Source organism: Heterocephalus glaber, unplaced genomic scaffold (genome assembly GCF_053883595.1).
Source record: "Heterocephalus glaber isolate CG9 unplaced genomic scaffold, H.glaber_assembly_v1.0 deba00001555, whole genome shotgun sequence".
NCBI classification, from domain to species: Eukaryota; Metazoa; Chordata; class Mammalia; order Rodentia; family Bathyergidae; genus Heterocephalus; species Heterocephalus glaber.
The window spans coordinates 10,882,628-10,905,974 of record NW_028258346.1 but is presented as its reverse complement, the minus strand read 5'-3'; the positions used below and the strand labels follow the sequence as shown (position 1 = coordinate 10,905,974).

Below are 23,347 nucleotides of genomic sequence, written 5' to 3'. Positions count from 1 at the left end.
ATTGTGAAATAGGAAGAAAATGTCTAAAGCACTAGGGGAAGTGGGAGGGGTAGGGTAAAGGAAAGAAGGGAAAAAAAAATAGGAGAAAAGGAAAAACACGGAAACAAAATCTTTGTAAATAGGGAAGGGTGGAAGGGGTGAAGGGAGGCCAGAATGGGGAAAAATGGGGGGAGAACGGGGAATGGGGAAAAAAATAAGAACTAGGATATGTCATGTAAAGGCACAAGATCCCAATGATGAATGTAACTGTATTGTATACCTAAAATGTACCAATAAACTAAATGGAAAAAAATAAAAAATAAAATTGGGGTCAAAGAGAGTGTAATTGATAAAAACATTACCACCACTAAAAAGAAATCAATTGTTTTGTACTGGGACAAGAAGAAAGATAGTTTGAGGATATCTCAGGAATCAACAAGACTCTCCCATTACCAGCTCATGGATACAAAAGTCTAAACTATTCATTTGAGAAGGGAATGAATACCTAGGAACCCTGCTTGAGAAGAGTCACCTAGTGAATCAAGTCCTGAGGGACTTATTTCACCATGTTCAGCCATTCAGACACTCAGAAGCTCCCACAGACATGGTAAAAAGCTAGAGTTCCAAGTGTTGGCAGACCTTGGCATAGTCCACATGGTGCAGGTATTTCCAGCATGCAGAATACAAGAGTTGTGAGCAGAAGGAGACTTCAATGCAGATATCAAAAGAAGATCTTACAAGCCTAGAATTATCCCCCATTGTGTGTGAAGTTGTTGTAATGAAGTTGAAGATGCAATAGAGCTTCCAGAAAGTCAGAGTATCCATGAATGTAGAAAATCTATGGAGTAAAGCCACACACCATGAGTGGAGCCAGCATAAGAAAGAGGCTGTGTGGGCTGCAACTGGCAAGGCTACAGGGGTGGGGCCACCCAGGCCCCTTCAGCTCACATCTTACCACCATGTGCCCTGGATGATGGATATGGATCTACAGAACTTAATTTTTTCTGCATTTGCTTTGGTCCTATTCTTGTCTAGGCCACTCCTTTCTTTCCCCTTTAGAATGGGAATATTTGGTCTGTGCTATTTTACCTTGGGATTAAGTAATCTGTTTTTTAAATTTTACAGTGGTTCACATTTAACAGTCTGTCTTGAGTCTCAGAGGAAATTTTGAACTTGGACTTTTGAGCAATGCTGCAACTGTTGTGAATTTGGGGAAGGCATTGGAGTGTTTTTAGTTGTACCTAGGATAGTTATTTTCATGTTAGGGTAGAATTATGACCTTGTGCTTATTTGGAGCTTAAGTATGGTTTAAGGAGATGTGTTTTCAGGTCTAGTTGACAAAGGGTGGAATGTGATAGTTAAGTTTGTTTTTCTTTAAACAAGAAGTTTATTTAAACAACAAGACACTTGACTTAAAGGGAAAACTATCTAGGATTCTTTTTCTTTTAAAGAGTAATTTACTCCTACATAAAGACAGATTGCCCTACATGTAACAGCTACGTACAAAAAGGTTATAAAATTGTCCTTGGTTTTACAATGATAAATGAAAAACATTAAAATTCTCCAATCAAGCAAGGTATGCAAGGATTTTTATGTTTTTGTTTTTTCTGTTGTCTTTTCTGTTAAAACAGTGAAAGCAAAATAACTTACTGGAATATAAAGATAAGAGCTGATGAGCATGCCACTAATGGAGAGAGGGAATTATTTTCACAGAACTAGTATCTCCCCATCCAGTCTCCATCTGATGTCAATCAAAATATATTGTTGGACATTTAGTAAAAAAAAAAAATGCAATGTGCTTGTGCACATATACCAGATACTTTATGTACAATAAAGGAATGGGGAAGGGGTAAATGAAAGAATAGAGAAAACTATACTGTAGTAGTCAGGATGTGGTGGAACCAAATTGCAGTTTTCTAATTGAGAATGTATTCTTGGTCTGTAAGAACAGAGTTCTGGAGTAGAGTTGTTGCAGGCTCCCTTTTTAGTAGACACCTCCTGTCTGCTGCTGGAACACATCAATTGTATTTTCGTCCTCCATTTCCAACTGTGCAGGTGTGTGTGTTTCATTGATTGGCTGTCCATCAATTTGGAATCTGATCTGCCTCATTGACAAACCCTGTCATTCACAATAGGCTTTCATTAATTTACTAAGTGGTGTATGCCTCTTACTCATAAACTGCACCACAGAACCATCCTGTCCCACCACCTTCAAATTAATATGATCGTTGTTCTCAGTCTTGACTCCTTCCTTGGGCTTTTCATCGGCCATAGTGAGCGCCCCAGTCTTCTCAGCTGCCGCTTCACAAAAGAGGTACCAGGTCTGCACTGAACGAGCACACTAGCAGCTCCAGGAGCAGCAGAAGGAGGCAGCAGCGGTGGCCGAGGGAGAGGGCACGTGCACCTGTGATAGTTAAGTTTGATCATCAGTTTGATTGACTTGAGAGTTATTTCCGAGATCAGTACAGCACAATTCTGGGTGTATCTCTTCCGTGCATAGAGACTTAACTCTGGATGCTGTGTCTTGTTTCTGGCCCCTTCCTCTCTGGAGCTGCATTGTCCCCCTGCTCTGCTTTCCAGTCAGCATGAACTAAGCAGCTTTGCTTTGCCACCATAACTTTTCTGCTTTGAAGCCAGCTGATGGTGGACTAAATCCTCTGAAACTATGAGACTAATAAACCTCTCATTAAATTGTGTATGTTGGATATTTAGCCCCAGTGATAAAAAGCTAATAAAATCACACACTGTTCTTCAACCAGTTAAATTCTATTGATTAATGAGACTGATTAATACACACCTGTCAACATGAATCTAGACAGGACCGTGTCTGCTGATTAGCTGCTGGATTTCCAGCACTTATCAGGTGGGAGCTCAGCAATAACGTATTTAATGAACTACCGAATGAGCTTTGTTAGGTATTTTAACAAAATGCACATATTTGCAAAATGAATCCATATAAATTATTCATGAAATGAGAACTAACACATCAAAGAATAAAGATGGGACAATTCAAGACATGAAAACACTAAATAGTCAATATTATAGAGCCAATTTCCAGGCTAACAAAATTTGTGAAAAGTGAAGATTTGAAGAAACAATACCTCAAATGCTAAGGGCCTGAGAGAGTTAAACTGGGAAATACTGCTTTTTGGCATATATTTTTGTAGATATATACATGTAGTCCTAGGAATAATCTAGGAATGGTAAGATAATGAGTTTATCTCTCTAATATTATAATTTAAATCTGTTGATTATGAAGTTCCATGTGTAACTACTGGAAATTAGTGACATGGAAACAGGAAAATATTCCTATTCTGACTTATTTAATTATAAATGTGAGAAAAGATGTGTCTTAGTTTTTAATCTAGAATGTGGCTTAGATTCTGGCTGTGTCAACCAGGAAATAATTCAACCACCTTCTCAGCTTGTAGATGAAGCAGTATAGTTTCTTCACTTTAATTACTTGGCCATCTTCCATATGTGTCTTTCTGTTGCATCTTTTTTGCTTTTTAAATAAGGACAACAGTTATATTGGATTAAGGATCCACCCTAGTCCAAGATGGATTCAATTTAACTAATTACATCTACAGCTACTGTACTTTAAGTAATATTCTGCAGTTTCAAAAATGACATGAATTTAGGCAACAGTATTTACCCCAGTAAAACAGGTGTGAAGTGGCAGCTTTCTGGACATGTCTTTTGGCAGTAAGAATAGACACATTTTAGGATTACACTAAGGAATAAATGGAGAAACTGAGAAAGACTGAAAATACAACTTTAATAAACTTTTTACAATTTGCCTGTTTGTAGTATTTTATTTAAATTTCAAATTGAAATAGGTGAAAAGAGAGTCATTTCATTTTTTCCTCCCTTATTTTTTATTCAGAATTATATAGTTCACTGGGCATGGTGGTGTACGCCTGTAATCTCAGCACTTTGGAGGCTGAGCAGAAGAATGGGGCCTGCAGTAATTTCAAGCCAGTCTGAACTACATAGGGAGACTCTGTCTCAAAAAAATTGCGTAGTTCAACTCTAAAACAAAAATTATTTCCTGTAACTATGGGAGATTCTGCTTATATCCTATCATCTAGCACTTTAACTCCAAATTGCATCCATTTCCTCTTCACTTACAGTTTGAAAGCAGAGTCATCTTAAGACTATGTTTAGAAACACTTTCTCTCTTTAGGAAGCCTATATCCTGTCATTTTTTAGCAAGTATTTGTTGAATGATAGGTACAATGACAGAAGATAATTACTGAATTATGAAAAAGGCACATAGGCAGCCTCCCTCTTGTAACAAATGAACAATTAAGCAAATGCATGGGTAGTGATAAAATTAAAGCATGCCACCATCACGTGTGGCACAAAATAGGCTCTGTTATTACAGAATGTCAAGAAGGAGTGGGAGACATGGACATTGAGAAGCTCAGATAGCATTTGGAATTGACACACAAAGTCAGTATTGAAGCCTAAAGAATCAATGAAATCACTCAGGGAGAGACGTAAAAAACATACGTACAAGAAAGCTGATTCAGAATTCAAATTTATAAATTGATCAAAGTAGAGTTGGTCTTATGGAAGGATAGTAGAGGTGAGAGGTGAGGACATTACACTTCAGATACTCCATGGTCCCACAGTGATAAAACTATCTAGGGATACAATTTATAAAATTCATGGTGATGGGGGAAAAACAGAGAATAAAGCAGACCTTAGCTCACAGCATCCATGTGGTCTATTATCTCTGACCTTCACATTCTCATTAATAGTAATTTATAATCTCTGATCTTTTTAATTCTACTACTGAGTTACATAGGTCATTCTCAGCAGGTACAACGGGTGCCAGTGTTCTTGGGCTCTACATAAATAAAAATGTTTTCTTCCCTAATAGAACAAGTTATGATTAGCACAGAAGTTTAAGATGATTTTACAGGCAAAGTAAAGTAATTCAAATATGGGCATCTTCACATTTCTTTGATTTCTGAGTTGCTTTCTGTTCTACATTAAAGTCAGAGAAAATGTTGTCTTATCGGATTTTTTTTGTTTTTGCTACCAGGGATTGAACTCAGGACCTTACGCTTGCGAGGCAGGTGGTGGAACCACTAAGCTAAATCTCTGGCCCTCAAAAATGTTCTCTTATGAAAACACAGTCTCAAGAATTTCTGTGTGTAGAGCTCTTTTCCTTCCTCTCTCTTTTTTCTACCCTCTTCAGCATTTTCGTACAATTACACATGGCCTGTGTAGCCAAACCACTTTTAAAATCTAAGTTCAAGAAATCAATTTTCAAAAATTCTTAGTTACCCTCTACTGAACTTTTCTGCAGAAATCTAGGTTCTGTCTTTCCTTTCTGAGCCCCTTTCCCAGTAGGCGTTTTTTCTTCTGCAGTGGCAACCCTTCTGTGTAGAGCAGCGTTTTACTTTCAAATTAGCTTTCCTGAACAGCATGCTCTTTTATAAACAGGGTAAAGTACTGGAAGGAAGATGTTTAAAGTGACAACCATTTGAAGAAGAAAATTGAAGTAAATTTTACTTGATTCATTGTTATTTCCTATATTTTGGGAAACTATCCTCTCTTTTCTGTCTTTATTAAACTGTATGTTTATTACCCAACTAACCTCTTTGTTATATGATGGTGAATCAATAACTTGATTTTATTCAAGCTTCTTTCTGCATCTAAAATGCTCTTCTACCTATCATTACTCTTTAGAACTGGAAAAGTCTTACTTATTCTCAAACTTTATCCCCTTCACTCCCTTTATAGAAGATGTCCTTTATAGAAGTTGTCTAGTGGTCTAGATAATGATCCTCACTGCTTCCATAGTACTCTTGTAATAGGGACAATATCATAAAAGTTAGCTGTGAAGAGTTCTGGGTATTGTGTTGTCTTGTATAAACTACTATGTCTTTTAAGTATCAATCTATTTCATTGAGGCACAGAAAGATCGTCTAAGTTTAACACATGTACATTTGCCTCAGATGGTATAATATAAAATATATTTCTTGAATGAAAAAATATTTAGTACATTTAAAAACATCCCCTAGAGAAAACAAAGCTTCAATCAAACGGTTATTGATTTTCAGTATCATTTGAAGCTGTTAGGCATAATGTTGAGATTAACAGAGACCTGTTTTCGGTGATCATTATACCAAGTACTATACCAGTCTAATTCAATAGGATGACCTGTTCTAGTGAAGCAGATAATTAGAACTGTGACTTTCAGCAACAGATACCTCATGAATATGCTAATGCAGCATGGCAAGATAAAGAAAGCTCTGGACCCGCACTAGGTGGACTCGAACCCTAGTTGTGCGACATTATAGCTGTGTAATTTGGTGAAACTCTTTAACAGTTTTTCATTTTATTTTATAAAGTAGGGATAATTTAGAAATACATAAATTAAATAATAAAACAATTTTGTGAGGATCAATTGAGTTAATATAAGTGCAGTTCTAACATCAGCCCAAAGAGTATAAGCACAGAGAAGTCGTTTGCAATTATTACTGCTGCTGAGCATTTTGCTAAGTACAGAGGATTCTGTGGTGTACCTTTGGGAAGACAGGAATTGAGCAGGTAAACAGACAAGAACACATATTTCCAAACTATACCCAAGCTGGAAGAAAGTAAACAAGGTGTCTTGAGCCATATAATAGGAAAGACAAGGGTAAGAAATAAATAGTAAAAAAGGACGATTCTAGTTCAGGAACATATTTTGTTTTCTAAAGAATGGGTTGTTTTCTCTGTGTGGTATATGTTTAAAAATAAATAATTAAAACTCCATACATTTTAGCAATTTTCATTCTTATGACAACCTTGCATAATGTTCTTTTTAATGATATATAAATGATATGTACAGCTGCTCAGAAAGACTAACCACCTTGTCTATTCTTATAGCCTATCAACTAAGAGTGTGCCAGCCCCCACCACGAGTTGCCAATGCTGAAATTTTGACAGAAGATGATGAATTTGAAATAGGTAAAGTGTTAAATTACTCTCAAAGAAAACTATACTGCTAGCAGAGCGACTTTCTTAAAAAGAAACTCGAATAAGGAGTGGCAGCCTCTTTTTAGTCACCTTTTCCTGGATTGATAAAGGTGATTTCTAATGCTCAGAAACACCGAATAAAAAGAGGAAAGGAAATATTCACAGGAAGTAAGTGCTCTGTTTTTCCAGTGTGTATTTTAGAAACTAGTGTTGGAATTTGATCCATATAACTAAATTCTGAAGGCTGTACCCAAATTGTTTGCTCTAATTTGAGTTCTATTTATGTTCTGTGTGTTCAGCCTAAAGCCTAACCCCACAGAATAATGACAGGTGGGGTATATTAGAAGACATATTTTATATATCTATATTTTGGAAAATGTTTGGATAATTAAGCTAAATTTGATAATAAAATCCCTTTAAATTGAGTTGGAAATTCAATCCGGATAATGCTTCACTGTTTGGAAAAACGGCAGAAGACAATATGACATTTTCATAAACTTGTATCATTATTATTTATTATCTTGATTTGGGTTATTACTTGTAAAACAACTATCAGTGACCAATGTAAGGCTAATTGTAAAATGAATTCAATGAATTGGAAGCCTTCCAGCTACTTGATATATTTTAAATGAATATTATACCTGCACCAGCCAAATTATTTCTTTACAGCTAGTGCATATATACAGTCAGTATCCACCAGTATGGATATGTCAATAGCTTCCTGCTGCCTTTGATTCTGATTGATCCATGCCAATTAAGCACTGATTGCTCAGTATTTTGGATGCCACCCTGCTTATAAGCAATGAAATTTTTATAGTGATAGAAGCTGACTAAATGAAAATATATTCTGCTCTTACAATTGAAATATCTATACTTTTTTACTATTGGTCTGTTGTTTATTGGAATCTTCCCCTCCCATCTTTCTTTGACAGGTGATATTATTAGATATCAGTGCCTTCCAGGATTCACCCTGGTGGGAAATGCAATCCTGACCTGCAGGTTAGGAGAGAGACTGCAGATGGATGAAGCACCTCCAGTTTGTCAAGGTAACAATTTTTATGGCTACATATTGATTAAATATTTATGTTTAAGTCAGTAACAGCAAGATTGAAAAAATAATCCATTTCATGTCAATATTAAATATTTAGCTGGCGATGGTGTTATGAAGTGTGTAACTCATGTGGTATTTTTCATTCCAGCATTTCTCAGATTTAGCTTTCAACATCCTTGATTCTTCCAAAGTTTAACTTGTCTAATGTAATTCAGAGTCAGTTCAACTTGTTTACATTATGTTTTCTGTGGGGATGGAGAAAAACACAAACGACTTCAAATAAAGCTCCAATGTTAATTGTTTTTATCTTTATTGTAAGCACTATGTCTTTAAACTTTATTTAGGCTACCTGGTAAGTAGGAGGAGCTGATGAAACACAAACCACAAGTTCTACGTGGCCCTTGCTGGGAATGAATGCATCACAGCATAAGAGATGTGCTGTCCTCCATAAAAAGGCAGCGCAATGTTTAGTAAACAGACAAGAAGATAATCTCTACCTAAGAGAAGGTCAGAGAAAGCTTGAACTACAAATGAACAGTGAAGTTTACTCTGGCAGAACAGGGTTAGTGAGAGGGAAGTCTAAATGGCTGATGCAGATGCAAGTACACAGGTGAAAGCGAAGCATGGACTTGAAGGATTTCATTGCTACCAGTGTGAGATGATGAGGGACCTTGAGTGACCGGGAGAATTATAATGCTGGGCAATTGTATACTGATGATTTGTAGCCCAGAGCAGTGCATAGCACACAGCAACAATCGTGACTATTGTTTAATTTAGGTAAAATTGAACTATACTAGATTATCTTTGCTCTTATTTTCTTGGATTACTTCCTTTTTTAAGATTTATTTCTAAGCATATGGACTCTATTTCTTTTTGTTTGTTTGTTTTATCATTTTTTATTAAATTGTACTTTTAGCTTTATACACTTTCAACTTACATTTCAAAAATTTGGATTTTTATTTTTTTTTCCCCATTAAGTTTATTGGTACATTTTAGGTATACAATACAGTTACATTCATCATTGGGATCTTGTACCTTTACATGATGTATCTTGGTTCTTACTTTTTCCCCATTCCCCTGCCCTCCCTTCATGCCCTCTATCCTTCCCTATTTGCAAAGACTTTGTTTCCATTTTTTTTCTTTTCTCATATTTTTTCTTTTCTGGTCTTTCCTTTCTGCTACCCCTCCCACTTCCCCTACTCCTTTAGATCTTTTCTTCCTATTACACAATTATCAATTATACATTTTTTTTTTGGTACCGGGGATCGAACTCTGGTCCTTGTGCTTGCTCAGCAGGCAGCAAAACCACTGAGCTAAATCCCCAGCCCACAATTATACATTTTTAAAATTACAATATCAAGATCTAGAACACATTACCACAGACTTTACAGAATTTAGAAGGATATAGAAAGCATATTACAAAAATCTTTTTTGAAATAAATTTGACAACTTCTAAGAAGTACCTTGGAGGACAAATTAATGAAACTGAGTCTGGAGGAAATATAAAACATGTAGTACAGCACCTATTAAAGAAAGTATATTCCTAGCTTGAAAACCTACCTATATGACAACAACAGGCTCATTTACATTTTAACTGATAAATTATATCAAACAATTAAAGCAGAAAAAAGAAGGAACACTTCTCCCCTCATTTTAGAAAATCAACATTATGCTAATCCTAAAACTGGATGAAGATAATAGAAGAAAAAAGTATGAACATAGATAGAAATTTGTTTAACAAGACAAACTATTGGAAGTCAGATCTAGCAGGATGTAGAAAGTGGTTTTGTTATAGGGATGGCAGTGCTGGTTCAGCATTGGAAGATCCACCCTCAAAAGTCATCATTTAAACAGAGGAAAGGAAAAAGCCATATGATCCTGTCAGTAGTGTCAGAAAAAGTATTGGACTACATTCTACAGCTGTTCATGGTAAAAGCTATCAGGAGACTAGAAGTAGAACAGAATCTTCTCAACAGATGAAAGTCGTGTACTCCATACTTCCAGTGAGGACTCCTTATATGAATGGAGAAGATACAATGCTTTCTCCTTAAGGTGGGGAACAAGGGCAGATATGCTTACTCTTTATCTGTCCATTAAACTTTGAAACCTAAGCCCAAACTAAAATAGTCTGGCAATAAAATGATACAATTAGGATAAGATTGGCAAGGTAGAAGCAAAATCTTTATATGTAGATGAAATGATCATCTACAGAGAAAATACTAAGAAATCTCTAGGAGCCCCTAGAACTTGTACTTGAATTTAGCAGGATTAGAAAACACAAGGTATATATAAAAATTCAGGTCTGTGTATACTTGCTATAAAAGAATTGGATATTGAAATTTAAAAATTACGTAGGGGTGCAAAGGACCTAGAAAAGTTAAAAAACAACAACAACAGTGTTGGAAGACATTTAGTACCTAATTTTAAAACTTCTTCTAAAGCTACAGTAATCAAGGCAGTGTTGGTGTAAGGAAAGACATATAGATCATTGGAATAAAACAGAGAATCTAGAAATAGAACCACACATATATGGTCCACTGAGTTTTGAAAGATTATTTAACATTAGCATTTTATAGAATATAAACTCAATTCAAGAGCCAAGGAAGAGATAGTGTTTTCAGCAAACAGCACTAGAACACCTGGTATCCATATATAAAAACTTAACCTCAACCCTTTATTTCCATACATGAAAATAACTTGAAGGGATCTATGAACCTAAATATGAAAGCCTAAATGTATAAAACTTTAAGAAGAAATTGTAAGGGAAAATGTTTATGAATTCAGGGTAGGCAAGAACTACCTAGTATACAAAAGACATGATGTATAAAAGAGAAAAATTGATAAATGAGATTCCATGAAAATTTAGAACTTTAAATGACATCATTAAAATGAGAAGTAGTCCTTAAACAGACCATATTTACAATGCATATAACCTATGACCAGAATAAATAAATAATTCTTAGAGCTCATTAGTAGACAACCCAATTAAAAAATAGACATAAGAAGATGATAAATAACCAGTACAGCACAAGGAAATGTGTGCAACTCTAGAATCAGAAAAATACTAATCAGTACAATAACCAGATTGAATTATACACTCATTAGGGAGATGAAGTTCAAAGTTTGAAAAGCCTTGTCATGACTTTTTCTTTTTGTTGGATTCACCCCCTTCGAGTTTAACTTGTCACGCCCAATGGATTCATTCTGCGGGGCTTCCTGGGGTTGTGATCCTCATTGTCTTTTCCTAGGGTATTGTCGAAAATTTTCTGGAGTGCTGGTTTGATATTCATGAACTTTCTGAGGTGCTCTTTATCATGAAAGTATCTTATTTCTCCATCAATTTTGAAAGATAGTTTTGCAGGCTACATCCATCTGGGTTGGAGGCTGTTTTTCTTTAGGGCTTGAAATACATCACTCCAAGCTCTTCTTGCCTTGAGGGTTTGCATTGAGAAGTCTGCTATGATTCTGATGGGCTTTCCTTTGTATGTGATTTGTTTCTTTTCTCTCACTGCTTGTAGAATTTTGTTCTTCTGTTGGATTTCTGGAATCCTAACTATTATATGCCTATGTGTAGATTTTTTTTTATCAAGGCTAGCCGGAGTCCTATATGCCTCACTTACCTGTATGTCAAGTTCTTTTCCCCTGCTTGGGAAGTTTTCTGCCATCACTTCTGTGAACAGTTTTTTTTATGTCATGTGCACTCTCTCCTGTTTCTTCATTGACTCCAGTCAGTCTTATGTTATTCTTCTTTGCATCATCTAGCAGCTACTGGATTGATTTCTCATGTTTCCTTATAATTTTGAAGCAATTTTTTTTCCTGGTCATTAATTGCAATCTTATCTTCTATATCTGAAATTCTGTCCTCACATTGGTTCATTCTGCTGCATAGACTTTCAGTGGAGTTTTTAATCTCTTGGAAATCTGTTTGTATCTGTTTTATGGATTCCATTTGTTTCCTGTGTTGGGATTCCATCATGTTCCTCAGCTCCTCTATTTTTTTATCTTTGTCCTCTCTAGATTTATTAATCATGTCTTGCCCTATGGACACAATCTCTGTTGTTATCTGAGAAATTATTTCTGATTTCATTTTTCCCAGATCCTCTTTTGTTGCCTGTTCAGGGTGTCCAGGGGGTTGAGTATCACAGTGTTCCATCTTGTTTCCCTTTGGGGTTGTTTTAGGTGATCTGGAAGACTGGTTTTGAAACTTGCTTACTTGTCTTCTCATTTCAAAGGGGGGAGGGGGGTGCTCTTGGCACCTGTGCAGCTCAACTTCTCTGAGCTGGTAGGGTGAGGTACAGCAGTCTGGAATTCTCCTCTTGTGCCAGATTTTTTAAATATTAGTAAATAATTTATTTGAACTGTCTGCTACCATATGATTGTCTAAAAATTCCTAGTTAATGTTAACCCCCTTAGACTTTTAAATACCAGGAGGCAAGGTAGGAGATCTTGTTGTTCATCATGCCTTTTTCTATTATCTTGTCCAAGTATCTGGGATGGAAAAGTGGCTCTCAAAAGATGCTTATCAGATAATTCGTGGAAGCTGTCCAGTTCAGTGCTCAGCAGATTCCGTGTGTCCCAATGTTAATTATTTTCTTTAGGATTTGGAAAGGGATTGTCTTTGAAAACTTCTTTTCATCCTCTTCTTTCTCTGGAGTGAAAGCAAAGGATAGAAGGAAGGATGGGTTCTCCGTCCCCAACTCAGCTGAGGTGATCACTCACCCCTCTGAGGCAGGAAGCAGGAATTGCTGAGCTGGACTCTATTTCTTGCACAGTATCTTAACTATTATGATAAGCTTAAGACAAAAATTCTGTTTTTTTATTATTCTAAATGTGCTATAAATTACTTATCATTTGATTTTCTATTTAATTGGAAGCTTTTTGATAAGATGTTAAAGTAGAAAAAGAAAGTAGGTTTGGATGTATAAACCAATCACAATGATAGAATTTCTCATGCTCTAAATCAATGCTACAAGAAAATCCTTAAATCTATGCATAATCTGAAATCTACTATGTTGTGGATATGTGAGTATCAGTGATTCGGTTTTCTCCTTCAGGCAAGACTACTCTCTAGCCAGATTACATTGAATTCATTTTCAGACAATTTAGATATGCAATTGGAGATGATAGAGTACTGTCTCTTATGAGACCATACCTGCTAAAATAACTTGCACATATAAGGCAGGTGAGAACCAGCAAGTACATAGAGGACTTCTTTTTTTACTCCAATTATAAATTACATGGTGAACACTTTAAAGGAAACACTTCTTCTTTTTATGTCTGGATTGCCATTCAGTACTTCTTAAATTAAAATAAAATAATACAGATAACCTAGATATTTCATGATCCCTTGTTTTCTCAATCTTTCATAGTCTTATTTCTAAAATCATATTCTTTTATGGATTAGTAACTACAAGTCTTATTAGTGTGCTACCATGGAGAATGTAGAAATGATAATTAATTACATTTTCATCTCCTAATAGCACTTCAGATGCTAGTTGAAAGTTAATAAATCACCCCTCAGAATAAATCTATGTGGTTTCTATATTGAATTGACCAGGAATTAAGGCAAAGAAGCTGACTTAACATTTTTTAAAAATTGAGTTAATTAACAAGCTTACTCAATGACTCATTTGTTTGGAATTTGCTAGGCAATCATATACTACCATAATTCATTGTTTTCTTATAATTTTTCATACCTATTCCACTTGGTGACTTCAAAACTCAAATATATGAAATCATCCTTGTACCCTGAAAATTCTGAATATATAAATTCTTTATGTATTTATCTACATCTCACCAATTATATTTGGTGTTTCCAAGCCTATTTATTTGAACTAACACGTTAAAAAAGGATTCTTCTTTACATGATGTTCTAATTAAAGATACAGTGAAGTCTGAGACTGAAGAAATGGAAGTTTATATATAGTAGTTCTAGGGCCGGGGATGTAGCTCAGTGTTTTTGGCACCTGCCTTGCAAGCACAAGGTCCCAAGTTCAATCCCCTGTAGCAAAAAAACCCAAAAAACAAAAAAAACCACAAAAAAACAAAAAACTAACAAACAAATATATGGTAGTTCAATCAGGAAATGATGTAGGATATGTTTCCCATTCATGAAATCCTCAACCAGGGGATGGGTCATGGTGAGGAGAATGGTGAGAAAGGAGGAGGGATCAAAATATCTAATCTGCATGTGTGGAAATGCATTAGTGAATCTCATTAATGTGCTGAATTAATATGTACTAAAAGGATATCTTGTTCACCCATTATTCCAGTTGCTTAAGTATCTCAGAATATGAAAATGTGGTTGTCTGGAAATTAAAAAGTTTTCAGCAATGTGATACATAGGACATTTGGTTATGCCATTTCTACTGTTCTGACAAATAGATTTTTCCTCTACTGAAATAAATCTTGTTTAGTATTTTTTTGTTATTTCTGTGCAATGTGAGATGTACTGAACAGTGATATGGTTTGAGTAATACAGTCTGATCATCTCTGTTATGTTCTCATTCCAAATCCCAATTTAATTATATGTTTGTATTTTTGTTCTAATATGTAAAGGCTACTGATGCCAACAATTAAAGTTTATTGTACATTGGAGATTGTTAGAACATAATTATATTATTTTGCCAATATATAACAAATTTGTATTTTTGTATATATTTTGCATATTTATTCTTGACATATCTGCTATTTAAAAAAGAGTCATACAAAATAAGCAGATCTTATGCTTTAATCTCCATTTAAGGCTCGGAGATGGCACAGAACTGAGAGCTACTCAGGCACCTGGAGTTGTGTTAAGTCCTCATAGCTGAGGTCCATCCCTGACTTTGCCTGAAATGAATGCCTGGAAAAGGCAGTTTCTTTTCTGGCCCCAAACACCTAAAAGGGCTGTAGGTTAATAAAACAAGAAAATGAGCAAAAAGTAATGAAAGAAAGCATAAGACAAAGACACAGATGAGAGGGACAGAGATGGAAGAACATAAGGAAAGGTTATGAAAGAATATGCAAAAATAGGAGATGAATGACTCATATGTTACTTATGTATTTATTTATTGTCCATAAAAGTAGTGTATCTTCCATATAATATGAAAGGATAATTAATATTTTAAATTTTAGGTCATTGCTCCATATTTTATGTGGTAATTTTAATATGTGTCTTCTGACACATAATTCAAGGTATCATCTTCTTTATAGTTAGTGAACATGAAAAGAAAATACTCAGTATTTAAAACACAGGTTTCATATAGCTTCTGAACGATTCTCATTATTTGATGCTACCTTTCTTTGACAGTGCTCTGTCCCGCCAATGAGTTACGGTTGGATTCTACAGGAGTCATATTGAGCCCCGGGTACCCCGACAGTTACCCTAATCTTCAGATGTGCGCCTGGAGCATTTCGGTGGAAAAGGGTTATAATATCAGCATGTTTGTAGAATTCTTCCAGACAGAAAAGGAGTTTGATGTTCTTCAGGTGTATGATGGTAACCGTGGGTTATATTTACTAGATATACATTCAGTCCAAATGCCCTAACATTACATGGAGACCTTCAGTACAAACAACTATATATGCGATCTTTATTTTAGAGGTATTATAGAAGTGTTAACATGAACTATATACCACAGAAGAATTTTAATTAGGTTGATTATTATTTTTCAAACTTTAGTTACTTTAACTATAGCATTAAAATGTTTAAAACGTCTTGTAGTATTCTGATTTTGTATATTACTGTTGAGGAACATTGGCTGTAGAGCAAGACAGCTATTTAATATTATCCTAAAGATATAAAATACTAAAGATAAATAAATATAATTTTTAGTTATATCTAAATTATATTATTTTCTTTCTTAAGGACCAAATATTCAAAGTCCAGTGCTTGTTTCTCTCAGTGGGGATTATTCATCTGCTTTTAATATAACAAGCAATGGTCACGAAGTATTTCTTCAGTGGTCAGCAGATCATGGCAATAACAAAAAAGGCTTCCGGATAAGATACATAGGTATGCAATATTTTTAATTTCAGTACGAGTTGCACCTGCATCCTCATTTGGATTGAGTAAAGAGCCCAGACACTAACCAGAGTGACATGTATTAAGATGTTTCTTGAACACTTTGGATAGCCTCTTCATGCCTCGATTTCCACATGTAATTATATGTAATTCCACATATCACATATAATTTTTCTTATGAGTTAAAAGCATTTTAGATATTTATGACTTCTCTGAGTTCATTATAAATTAAAGTGAAATTCTTAATTATTTAATTCTGAGAAAATGTTAATAGCGCTGCTCAACTGTGTATTACCTGATCTATTTAATAAATGACAAGTTTAAACCAAAGGTAAGCATACAATGTCATATATTTGTTTTAAACATTATCCATTTTTAATATATAATAAAATAGTTTAATAAATTATAAAATATTTAAAATATTGTAATAGCGGTGAACTTGTTTAAAAACTAAGTTTAAAATAAAATTATCATTGTTGCTTTTCATTGAGTAATATTTAGAAAATTATGAGCTGAAAGTTCTTTTTAATATCAGGGTAATACAGCTTTTTGTATATGCTTTCCTATTTCTAAGATCACTGACCTTGACCTAATATCTTGTATGAGTAGATACACATAGTTTTCCAGTCTGTGAAAGTCATACTTCTTTTCTTTACATCATCCTAAATCATAACAGAAACTGAGAGGTGGGCTCAATAGCAGAATGCGTCAGAAGCAATCCAATGTTTCTTTCTCTACAGTATTCAGACCATACCTCCTGTGTCACAGGTTACTGCTGAGTTCAACTGAAATTTACTGTTATGAATGACTTTAACACAATCTAAAACATAGACAAATAAATTTTGAATTTTATTTATAAAAGGTATACTCCTGAATTTTACTCCCTTAAGTAACTGCCAATATCACTATAATAGACAAATAAAATAATCTTGTCTAATTATTTTGACTTTAAAACTACAAGATGATAGTTTGAGTTTAACTTATTAATTTGTGTTTTACATGTGAGAAGTAACAGTATGTAACTAAAATGTTTATATGTTTAATTCTACAATAACTTTCTGTTCAATTAAAGTAAAAAATCATGATTTAAAAATTGAAATATATGTCCAATTATCCTGAAGAATTTAGTATTTGAATGTGTTTTTACTGCATGAAATATGTAAATGCAACTTTATTAAAATTGTGTCCTAAGCACATAAAAGTTAGCACAATAAGTTATATTCGAAATAATTATAATAACTTTGAAGACAACCTAATCGACTTGAAAATTTGTAAGTATTAGCTTGACTATATTATAGGCCTATCCTTATTCATTTTAATATTCATGACAAAATTTGGTATAGATATAAAGAATACACCACTTTTAGCTATCAAGAACAGCTTGACATATTAAATATGTATTTTTTTCTTCAGAAATGACAGGTTATGACATATATATTCAAGTCCAATCTGCTTCTCACTATTTACCCTCAAAGTTTCACTTTTCTCAGATGAATACATTGAAGTTTCAAAGGGTAAATGGAACCTGCCAGGCTGAATAGTCTTGAAGTATATTTATGAAAAAGCTATTTGACATTATCTTTTGACATTTCAGACTTCAGGAGAAGGAAGAAGTTTTATTTTATTGGCAATTTCTATCACCATATGTAAGCACTCTTGACAGAATGGAAACTCGTTAATAGACTGGGATGGAGGATTAGAAAATGTGGGGGCCTGTTTCAGCCATCAAGCAAAATGAAATAAATGCATGACCTAGCATGATCTATAAGTATCTGGAGATAACTTCAAAGTGACATGTAAACAACATGTTCTAAAATGTTGCTCTCAAGGCTGTGGCATTTGGTCCCATTAAATAACAGGAAATGGAGCCTCCAGAGTTCAATGAAATATTTGTAAGGATTTTGAAACCCCAGAGGGTTAAGAAAATATATTTTAATATAGAAGACATCTTAAATGACAATACAAATTAGAAGAAAGCTCAGAGATTGTTATGTGTCCTAAAATTAGATTATTTCAAAAGAAGACTGAAAACAACATGATGCTTATGTGAACTAAAATTCACATGGATGACAATTGACCTCCTCTTTTTAGGTGCCGATATCATTGGATAGTTATTTGTAACTTTGTATCATAAAGAATTTCCCATTCATTAATTAAGCAGTTTTCTTTTCATTTGAAAAGCGTTCTACTGCAGTACCCCGGAGTCTCCACCGCATGGATACATCATCAGCCAGACGGGTGGGCAGCTTAACAGCGTGGTCCGCTGGGCCTGCGACCGCGGCTTCCGGCTTATTGGGAAGAGCAGCGCCGTCTGCCGGAAGTCCTCCTATGGGTACCATGCGTGGGACGCTCCCGTTCCAGCCTGTCAAGGTGAGTTTTGCCAGAAATACATACAAGCCTTCATAAAAGTTTACTCTCATTTAATTTTTTCACTTGAATCACTAAAAATTCCCCAAATATTCATATTCTGAAGCATATTATGGACTACTTTACTAAAATTGAGACGCTAAAGACACAGAATACTAAATTTAGGGGGAAAGAGACATTTTTAAAAATACTTAATCACTGTTATGAAATTAATGTGCTTTTTCTCTTTCCCCGTGTGTGTGTGTGTGTGTGTGTGTGTGTGTGTGTGTGTGTGTACCGTTCAAGATACTTTGTTTTCAGAAAATGATCCAAATAGAGAGACTGAGTTACTGAGGAGTCTGAGATCAATACTAAGGATAAAAATAATTCTACCTTGCAAGTTGAATTTCACTCAGACTGTGCTCTTAGATGAACAAATTTAAAGGAGAAAAATGTGACCTACTACTTAACGCCCCCCCCCCCCAGCCCGCCTTAGCAAACTCAACAGGGATGTGGTTTTCATTCTGATATGTATTTGTTAAGAATCAAGCACTGTCTAAGCACTGTGTCTTGCTACAGCAAACAAAGTGACTAGCTCATTTAGTGCTTTTGATTAGGACTTCCTTTTAAAAAAGATTTGACTACTTGAGTCTGTAGCTAGTTATAGTCATAAAATAAGTTCAACATCAAGCACACATGATAAATTAATGTTACTGGGCTTTGACAAATTTCAGATATTTCATTCATCACATTATTTTGTCAATACAAAAATTAATTTTATATTTTATTTGTTTTAACTAGAGTGCAGAATGACATACATATAGCAACTTTGAACCATTCCATTAAAAATACATAACACTTTAAATTAATAAATAGTGGATCTTAACTGTCATCTCCTTTTTGCAGAAAATTTATATAAACAAATAAAATGTAAAATAGATTAAAATTTAAAGTTAAGCAACAGCATGTTTAGATGAGCAGAGAAATAAATATTACCAGGCAACCAAAATAGGTTCTTTAGTTTATTAGAATGAAATTTCTAATTCATGAAATAATAGCTCTCGTGTACTTATGTAAATAAGCATGGGATGAAAGATGTATTGTTTCTTTGTTTTGCGGATTCAGAAAATATAAATTATTGAGTAGGTTTCTGGGACACATTTCATTCAGATTTAAGCATATTTTTATATATGGATCATTGTTCTTGATTTATATTTTTCTATAATTAGAATAGGTCAATTTTGAATGACCGTTTAAAGGATATTTAATGTAGTAAAAGTATAAAATATTTATAATTCCAGCAGTATTTCCAAAAGTTGATCTCTTATAATCATTGGAACCATTTTGAAAGGTTATTTTATGAAAAAGTTTGTGAGATATATGACCTGTCTTATGACCTGGGTGTTTGGTCATAGATAACTTATATGTCATTGGGAGGAGCTATTCATATAATGGAAACTTTAAAATCCAAATTTGTTTTTTGTTTTTCTTGCCTCTTCAGTCTCTTTATACATCCTCATATGTATTTACTTGGGTATATAGGTACAGGATATAAGTACTGTTAAAGGCAGAAACAGTCACTTTGAATTCCCTGTCACACTTCTGATTTTTCCTTTCTGAGGGTTTTATAGAGAAGCCTCATGGACAACTGTTCATTGACTATGATTGTTCTAAAATTCCACCCCCCCCACCTCCTTTTCTTCTTTTCTATCTTGCTTCCTTTATCTTTTTTAGCTGAGAAATTAAACAGTAAGCAATCCACAGGCACAGTAGCTGTGTGGTCATTGTATTATGGTGTATTTTTATTTTTCAGCTCTAAAATAGAACAATGTAATTCTAAACCTACCCGTGGAACCTATGCTATTAAACTATATTTATTTTACCTTTATCTAGATTCAACTTATATTACTCAACAAGTTATAGTGAGTGATCTTTGAAAAAAGTTACTGTGTACATGATCTCTGATGGTGATGTGGCTTATTACAGATCAAAATTCCCAGAACTTCTAAGTAAAAATACAAATTTTGCTTTAACAAACATCAGGGTACCATGTACTTTTGTAACTCGATTTTAGAGGTTTTGTAATTAGAAATCAAGGATAATGACACAGTTATTTGAGATTGCTTATATAATCTATTAAGCAGGTTTACTGTTTTTGTGTTCATATTTTCAGGTTTCCAAATTACAAATATCAAACTATTAAGTAGTAGGATTCTGCTATTCAGTTTTGAAAATTTCATTGTAAATTTCACTAAGGTTTTTTGCTTTATATCCAGTTCACATAGATTAGTAAAAATTAAATACATAAATAGTATGTTGTATAAAAGAATTAGAAACAATTTTAGGTTGAAATAGGTGAATAGAAAACAAGATTTTCTGAAATAATCACACATATTTTTGTTTATTTCTTTCACTATGTGGAAAATATGTCTAGAATCCTTCACATGGAACCTGTAAGACTAATTGTATTTCCAAATTCAGAAATTTTCTGATCTTATTAAGGTGTGGTACAGTGCAAATATCAGATATTATGTACCACTTCTAATTTGTCTTGAGGTTACATATTCAAATCCATTAATCTGACTGTTAAGATATGTCTAAATATTTCCCCTGAGAATGTTATATAGCAGTCTAACAAACTCTCTTTAATTGGGGTATTGAAGCCAAATATGTTCTTTGGAAGATTATATGTTTTGTCTTCTGGGGAGTGAAATTGTGACTTTGTGAGGCAAAGATGGAAACATGTTTAGAAGATTTCTGTGTAGTCTTTTCAATTTGTATAATAAATTGTGAAAATATGTTATTGTCATTATCATATCATAGTAAAACTAAATCAAATGTATTATAGATTAAAACTAAGAGATCTCAAATACATGAATGAAATTCAGGAAAATCCTAAGTACGTTTTAAAACAATTAAGACCTGGCCATATATTTATTAAACATGCCCAATACATGATACTATAAGCATGATGCCCAAGCACGTACATTTCAGGATACTGAAGATAAATAGCTTGCAGGTAAAATAAATCTATTTACTTTATTCTTGGCTGATAAGTATTGGTTGCCAACCCTTCACAATTATTAAGAATTATTTTTTAAATTGAATTAACCAGCATTGCTAGGTGGTTGATATGCTCTGTACCGACCTAGTCTGCATTCTCACATAATCAGTGTGAATGCTGATAGTTGTGGACATGCTGACAAGAACTTATGACATCAAGGAGCAAAGCACTGGGAATATATAGGCTCACTAGTATAAACAGAAAATATGAGCTTGAAGGGAATTATTAAAAATGTATGGTTCAGAAAACATTTCCTGTGATATGTTCTGAAATTCTTTCGAAGGAATAGATAAAATCCCAATGTTTTTCACTTGTTTTAGAGTTTAAAGATTTGCCTAATAAATTCAGCATTTCTGTTTCCATAATTTGTATACATTTTGATTTCAGCAATTTCCTGTGGCATTCCTAAAGCACCAACAAATGGAGGGATACTCACAACAGACTACTTGGTAGGAACTAGAGTTACCTACTTTTGTAATGATGGATACAGATTGTCATCCAAGGAACTCACCACTGCCTCCTGCCAGTCAGACGGGACATGGAGCAACCATAACAAGACCCCACGTTGCGTTGGTACGTGCAATACTGAAACGTGATCATTCACGTTTCCATTGGCTTTCCGTTTCTTATGTGATTTGAAATCATACGTATTGTTGAATCCCTGAACTGAAGTGTCATGTCTAAAAAGAAAGCTAATGAAAATTTATCTATATTAAAGTACTGGTGGACAGTAAGGGGGTTTTCGCTCATTCTTGGGCACTACAGAATATTTATGTCAAAAATATTTGCGTCATTTTATACAACAAAGTTTCATTTATTTTGTAAGAAATCAGGCATCAACCAATATGTGTTTTCAGTCCATAGATCTTTGGAAAATTTTTTAGTTTGCAATAATAAAATTATATTTCAATGCATTCAGCTCTGATTTTTATAAAGATAAATGATACTCTTGAACCTACCCGGAACATTTTGACTTTTGTCAGTATTCTTCAATATGCTCTGAATATATCCTGTTGCTGTCTCTACCACTTTAAGCCATTAATGAATATTATATAATGATAATATAAATTAATTTTCATGAATAAATTGGTAGCAAAAGGAATAGAAAGGATTGGTTTAAATAATGCCTTTAATTTTCTCTTTGGACTTATTTCTTTCCATTTAGTGCTAACAGTTTAACATTGCTGTGATTTCATTTAAAGTAAGGGTTAAGTTATTTGTAATCAGCATAGATGCCTATTAAGGCTTCTACTTATATTGAGCAAGGTTTTGAACCAGCCAAGGTTTATATCACAGCCATTCCATGAAAAGGCCATTCTCATCAAACAAATTTCCGGAAAATATAGTTCTTCCAAAACATCTAAAGAAATAAATTAGTAGAGCTAAGGCTGTAATTGGGATTCTAGGTAGGTAAAATAATGTGCATAAAGACTAAATGATTTGTGAAACAGCAGGTCATGTTCAAGGAACTGCCAGAAGTAACATACTGCTGGGGAAATGGAAATGATTAATGTGGAGAAAAATAAAGAACAAATGGTAAAGCACCTTGTATGGCATAACTGTGAACGAATTAAGGCAGTGGAGATATAAAGCTTGGAATACTGATGAGCTATAATTAAGAGGTGGAACACAAGTGATTGCCTGATTACCATTTGTATTTTCGGTTTTTGTATAGTTGTTACATGTCCAAGCATCAACTCTTTTACTCTGGAACATGGAAGATGGAGAATTGTAAATGGATCACATTATGAATACAAAACCAAGGTAGTTTTCAGCTGCGACCCTGGTTATCATGGACTAGGTCCTGCTTCTATTGAATGCCTTGCGAATGGTACCTGGAGTTGGAGAAATGAAAGACCATACTGCCAAAGTAAGTATACAGTCTGACAAATTGATTTCAGAAGCTATTTGGGGGATTGAATTG

At 34.2% G+C, this 23,347-nt stretch overlaps 1 protein-coding gene and 1 pseudogene across 6 annotated transcripts in view; one reads left to right on the top strand and one right to left on the bottom strand.

Annotated features, from left to right (window-relative positions):
- Positions 1 to 23,347, top strand: part of Csmd3 (CUB and Sushi multiple domains 3) — a 1,141,260-nt gene that overhangs the window by 1,057,485 nt on the left and 60,428 nt on the right. For all 6 annotated transcript variants that reach the window (XM_087190703.1, XM_087190702.1, XM_087190706.1 and 3 more), the window contains 7 exons: positions 6,868 to 6,948; positions 7,890 to 8,003; positions 15,300 to 15,488; positions 15,858 to 16,004; positions 18,195 to 18,383; positions 21,811 to 21,996; positions 23,099 to 23,293. In XM_087190703.1, coding sequence (XP_087046829.1) covers positions 6,868 to 6,948; positions 7,890 to 8,003; positions 15,300 to 15,488; positions 15,858 to 16,004; positions 18,195 to 18,383; positions 21,811 to 21,996; positions 23,099 to 23,293 — 1,101 coding nt within the window. The remainder of the gene's footprint in view (positions 1 to 6,867; positions 6,949 to 7,889; positions 8,004 to 15,299; positions 15,489 to 15,857; positions 16,005 to 18,194; positions 18,384 to 21,810; positions 21,997 to 23,098; positions 23,294 to 23,347) is intronic.
- On the bottom strand, positions 1,762 to 2,343 carry LOC106009854 (small ubiquitin-related modifier 2 pseudogene; annotated as a pseudogene).